At 35.4% G+C, this 6,339-nt stretch overlaps 1 protein-coding gene across 1 annotated transcript in view; it reads right to left on the bottom strand.

Annotated features, from left to right (window-relative positions):
* The window catches only part of LOC142965087 (class I histocompatibility antigen, F10 alpha chain-like), an 8,487-nt gene extending 5,320 nt beyond the window's left edge, over positions 1-3,167 (bottom strand). Inside the window, exons 1-2 of the mRNA XM_076105808.1 lie at positions 3,007-3,167; positions 205-471 (exon numbers count right to left, since the gene is read on the bottom strand). Of these exons, the coding sequence (XP_075961923.1) occupies positions 205-471; positions 3,007-3,076 (337 nt within the window). The 5' untranslated portion in view covers positions 3,077-3,167. The remainder of the gene's footprint in view (positions 1-204; positions 472-3,006) is intronic.
* Between the last annotated feature and the right edge of the window lie 3,172 nt (positions 3,168-6,339).

Below are 6,339 nucleotides of genomic sequence, written 5' to 3'. Positions count from 1 at the left end.
TCGACTCAGTGTCAGTAATGTTTCTGCTGAGTCACACTGTGTTTCAGCCAAAAGATGCTGTCAGACTGTTTAATCTGTGTGTGTGTGTGTGTGTGTGTGTGTGTGTGTGTGTGTGTGTGTGTGTGTGTGTGTGTGTGAGTGTGACATCTGTTTACTAAAGTACAGGATGACAATATGAACAAAATGTGTGAAACATAAACAAACCTCCAGTTTGGTTGAAGCGCTGCTTTAATATTTCAATGTTGCCTTTGTAGGTCTGCTGGGTGCCCATAAAGCCCTCAGTCTCCCTCTGCCAGTACTGAGGATCATCTGCTGTGACTCTGCTCATCCAGTCCTGTTTGGGTTCTGCTCTCTTGGTGTTACTGTCATAGTGAACCATCTCAACGTCATCAACCAACCCAACAGCCACAAACTCTGGGAAGTTTGTGACTCCAGAGGACGCAGTGTAGAAATACTTCAGAGAGTGAGTCACTGGAACAGAAAGATAAAGTCATCATTTACAGTTTTGATATCACACTTTAATAAATCACTGAACAATGTTGTTTTGCTGCACACAGAATCAGAAAGAACTACAGTACAATAAATACATGCTAATAATATCTGCTGAGCGCTCAATAAATACAGAAATAAATGTTTACTTTAATATTTCTGAAGATTCTGTTTTAAAAACTATTTATTCTGACATGAAATATGAAACAAGTCACATATTTAGATCATGCAGATGTGTCGCTGACTTTGATTGACAGAAAGATGTTTTCATCTAGTTTAGTGTCATCTTCTTCAGGACGCATCATTAGTAGTTTACACTCGTCATCATCAGATTAGTTTGAAGTGTGAAATCACAAACCTCTGACCAAAACATGAACGCTGCACGTGATTAATATTATATTTCATACATCCAGCAGATTAAAACATCTTCTACTTCATATAAAGTCCTTTATGATCTCTATTTGATGTCATAAATTGTGACCACTGACATCTCACATTTCTTCTTCTGAGGTTTTAAATAATAACTTTGAACTCTGTGAGTTTCTTGAAGTTAAACTAGCAGCACTTCTCCTCATACGGTTTCAAAGTGGGTTATTATGCTCTTTTTATTCCTGTTGTCATTTTTCATATTCAAGTAATAATTCATTTTATTTTTTGATTTTGTTGTCAGAGGGTTTGTGGATTTCAGATGTTTGAGTATAAAGGTTATTTTTAAATACAAACAAAAATGAAAAAAACAAACAAAACTGACCCAGTCCCTCACTTTCATATATATTCTTTATGTAAACTGAAGAATTATGTTTAAGTTTAACTCCAAATATCTTTGTGGAAAATTTAATCTGCTGAACATTATGATGCTCTCAGTAAAATGTTACCGGATGGACAAAACTTAATATTCAAGGAACTTCTCTGTAATATTTGATCTTGTTTACATTTGTATCAGTTGGATTAAAAGCAGATTTTTTTTATTAACTTTAATATCTTTTGTTAAATTTCATCTCCTCCACCATGAACTGATGTTTATTCACTCAGTCCTGACACTAAAAGATGAATCTAGATATTTTTAAGCATCAGCAGAGTAAACTTCCTGCAGGTGTCTGTGAGTGTTGCTGATCACATTATGGTCTGTTTCAGAATCCTCCGCTGTCCTCTGTGTCTGAATGCATGTACGTCATATTTCTGTTTATAAATTCTGCACTGGTCACAAAAATGTTTTGCAAATCTGTCCAAGAATAAATCTATTTCCTGTTAATACATCAACACTTCAACAGTACTGCCAGACGGATGCTGGACTTCTGAGGCCGATACTGACATCAATATAGTTTAAAACTTAAATACATCAGCTGATAGTATTTTTAATATAAACTATGAGAGGCTGATATATAATATAATTGTATTCTTGTTCCTGTTTAATAATGAAATATGTATTATTTAGTTTCAGATGACACTTTATATCTTGTTTAAGGAGTGAACACTGAAGAGATTGAAAAACAAGATCATTCATGAGTAATGTATTAAGTGTCAGTAATTGAGTTTATTAGTGAACGATATGAAATATTACACCAACAAAGCAGGAAGTAGTTTGTCTTCAGCAGGAAAACAACCATCAACTGACTTGTTGTTTCAAAGTAAAAGTCCCAAACCTCCACAGCAGCCTGAGAGATGAAATGTGCTGACGTGTTTCCTGACTGTATGAATATGTTCATTATGTCTACTGAAGGAAAATAACTAACACTAAATATTGACATCATTTATACAATAACAGTCATTGTAAATAGCACTGAATGAACCGCAGCACACATTCTATATAAAACATGAAGAAGTTAGATATTGAAATAGAAAAGTGCACTAAATATAGTGTTGTTGTGAAGTCATGTTTTATGCTCTTTATTCATCTGACTGGTGTTGGACTGTTGTTGCGCTGCGTCATGCTGACATCTGAGCTTTAAGCGCGTTCACACCGTTTCGCTCTGAATGTTCTGTTATCAACGAGGAAGTCCTGGAGCTAAACATCAAAGACTATCAAAAGAACCTTAAACTAATGAATACAGTCTGTCAAAGAAGCCCAGTCCTGTGGCTGTAAGCTCCTGAAGAGTCTTTCCCTCTGGAGTAACCTGGTTGACGCGCTCGTTGTAGGTTACGTTAGACTATCTGTGATGTGTGTTGCAGTCGATACATCATCACAGAGACGTTTGTTTAATTATATATTGCCCATTTATTATCCTTGTTGTGGAACAACGTACAAAAATCCCATTCTTTCCACCAACAGTAAATGCACCACATTAGCGTATCGCGGTCAAAACCTTTTGCCCTTCCGGGGTCAAACACCTGACAACCACAGCGATTTCAGGACCTTTATACCTGAGCCAAGGACATGAATACAGCGCCAGCCAATGTACACACAAAGAAATAGAGTTGTATTTATAATACCATATTTGGCTCTAACACGGTCTATAAAGACACGAAGCTTTTCTTCTTTTACAATCAAACAACTTATAAAACAAAGAGTTAACTCACCTGCTGCTGCGCCATGAAGGTTTATCATCAGGAGAGACAGAATCAACGCCTCCATAGTGAAATGTCGCATCTTAACTTTTGGTACATTTTATTATTAAAGTGAGAAAGTGATCCGGTCTGTTCAGCTCCAGGATCAGCACTGAACTGTTGAGGAGCCAATGGGAATTTAAGCTGAGCATTACGTCACGTATAACTAGGTAGAAGTGAGCCACTGAGGTTAGTGAACGAAAGTGAAAGTAGTGCGATGTTGTTTGAGCGCGTGTGAGAGGATGAAGGAAACACGGACACGCGGGGCTTTATTCTGCTGTTCTCATATGAAAGGAGTGTTTGACCTCCTGCTGCTCGGGTCTTCGCTCATGATTTGTACTCTGATGTCACGTCACGTGCACAGACGTTACATCACGTCAGACTACAGCGGTTCACACTTGCACTTGATGAGCAGCAGGACAGTTTCTCAGACTCTTATTATCTGTTGTGTTAAACAGGTCTGTGTGCGATCAGAGCGTCTGCTGATGAACTGAGATGGAGGGGAGCTCCATATCCAACAAGGGGTTTTATTGATGTGTGAGCACGTTAAGGTGTTCAGTACAGGCCTGCACGCTGGTCTTGGCACACATGAGGCCTGAAGCATCAGCACAGACAATACGACACAACACGAGATAGTTTCCATCAAACAGCATTTCACCTCACAGTTTGGCTTTGAGAGGAAAACAAGAGGCAAAGAAACGAGAAGCAAAGCAGGAAGAGAGTCAGAGAGCTTCTCACACACAAGCATCAGATGAGGTCATCTCTGTCCGACAGCCCACGTGCTCCTGAAGTGATCAGAGCTGCGGACGCTGGAAACTGCTTGAAGAAGAGAAATGTAACACCTCTGTTGATGTTTGAACACCTGATGCTGTTTTTCATTTTGGAAACGTTGATTCTCTGTTTCACCCCTCATCACTTATTGTTGTTCAAGCACTTTATAAAAGGTTAAAGAAATTAAATTGTATTAAAATAAACTCATCCTTTGTTCTCACTGCTTTAGTGGGACAGTATTATTTATATTTAGTGCAGTATTATTGTTAATTATTATAGTATTATTCATGATTATTGCACAAACTAAGAGATATGTGTCACATATTTTATCCAGACAATGTAGAATTTATGTTGTTTGTGAGGCTTCAACTGCTGATCAATAACTGAGTTTATCTCTGATGATCAACAACTGAGTTTGTCACTGATGATCAATAACTGAGTTTATCTCTGATGATCAACAACTGAGTTTATCTCTGATTATCAACAACTGAGTTTGTCACTGATGATCAATAACTGAGTTTATCTCTGATGATCAACAACTGAGTTTGTCACTGATGATCAATAACTGAGTTTATCTCTGATGATCAATAACTGAGTTTATCTCTGATGATCAACAACTGAGTTTGTCACTGATGATCAATAACTGAGTTTATCTCTGATGATCAACAACTGAGTTTGTCACTGATGATCAATAACTGAGTTTATCTCTGATGATCAACAACTGAGTTTGTCACTGATGATCAATAACTGAGTTTATCTCTGATGATCAATAACTGAGTTTATCTCTGATGATCAATAACTGAGTTTATCTCTGATGATCAATAACTGAGTTTATCTCTGATGATCAATAACTGAGTTTATCTCTGATGATCAATAACCGAGTTTATCTCTGATGATCAATAACTGAGTTCATCTCTGATTATCAATAACTGAGTTTATCTCTGATGATCAATAACTGAGTTTATCTCTTATGATCAATAACTGAGTTTATCTCTGATGATCAATAACTGAGTTTATCTCTGATTATCAATAACTGAGTTTATCTCTGATGATCAATAACTGAGTTTATCTCTGATTATCAATAACTGAGTTTATCTCTGATGATCAATAACTGAGTTTATCTCTGATGATCAATAATTGAGTTTATCTCTGATGATCAATAACTGAGTTTATCTCTGATTATCAATAACTGAGTTTATCTCTGATGATCAATAATTGAGTTTATCTCTGATGATCAATAACTGAGTTTATCTCTGATGATCAATAATTGAGTTTATCTCTGATGATCAATAACTGAGTTTATCTCTGCTGATCAATAACTGAGTTTATCTCTGATGATCAATAATTGAGTTTATCTCTGCTGATCAACAACTGAGTTTATCTCTGATGATCAATAACTGAGTTTATCTCTGCTGATCAATAACTGAGTTTATCTCTGATGATCAATAATTGAGTTTATCTCTGCTGATCAACAACTGAGTTTATCTCTGATTATCAATAACTGAGTTTATCTCTGATGATCAATAATTGAGTTTATCTCTGATGATCAATAACTGAGTTTATCTCTGATGATCAATAACTGAGTTTATCTCTGATGATCAATAACTGAGTTTATCTCTGATTATCAATAACTGAGTTTATCTCTGATGATCAATAACTGAGTTTATCTCTGATGATCAATAACTGAGTTTATCTCTGATGATCAATAACTGAGTTTATCTCTGATTATCAATAACTGAGTTTATCTCTGATGATCAATAACTGAGTTTATCTCTGATTATCAATAACTGAGTTTATCTCTGATTATCAATAACTGAGTTTATCTCTGATGATCAATAACTGAGTTTATCTCTGATGATCAATAACTGAGTTTATCTCTGATTATCAATAACTGAGTTTATCTCTGATGATCAATAACTGAGTTTATCTCTGATTATCAATAACTGAGTTTATCTCTGATGATCAATAACTGAGTTTATCTCTGATTATCAATAACTGAGTTTATCTCTGATGATCAATAACTGAGTTTATCTCTGATGATCAATAATTGAGTTTATCTCTGCTGATCAATAACTGAGTTTATCTCTGATTATCAATAACTGAGTTTATCTCTGATGATCAATAACTGAGTTTATCTCTGATTATCAATAATTGAGTTTATCTCTGATTATCAATAACTGAGTTTATCTCTGCTGATCAATAACTGAGTTTATCTCTGATTATCAATAATTGAGTTTATCTCTGATTATCAATAACTGAGTTTATCTCTGATGATCAACAACTGAGTTTATCTCTGATGATCAATAACTGAGTTTATCTCTGATGATCAATAACTGAGTTTGTCACTGATGATCAATAACTGAGTTTATCTCTGATGATCAACAACTGAGTTTATCTCTGATTATCAATAACTGAGTTTATCTCTGATGATCAATAACTGAGTTTATCTCTGATTATCAATAATTGAGTTTATCTCTGATTATCAATAACTGAGTTTATCTCTGCTGATCAATAACTGAGTTTATCTCTGCTGAT

This window comes from Anarhichas minor, unplaced genomic scaffold, assembly GCF_050575085.1.
Source record: "Anarhichas minor isolate MPS153535 unplaced genomic scaffold, ASM5057508v1 ptg000033l, whole genome shotgun sequence".
NCBI classification, from domain to species: domain Eukaryota; kingdom Metazoa; phylum Chordata; class Actinopteri; order Perciformes; family Anarhichadidae; genus Anarhichas; species Anarhichas minor.
The sequence above is the reverse complement of the archived record's forward strand: the minus strand, read 5'-3'. Positions and strand labels throughout refer to the sequence as shown.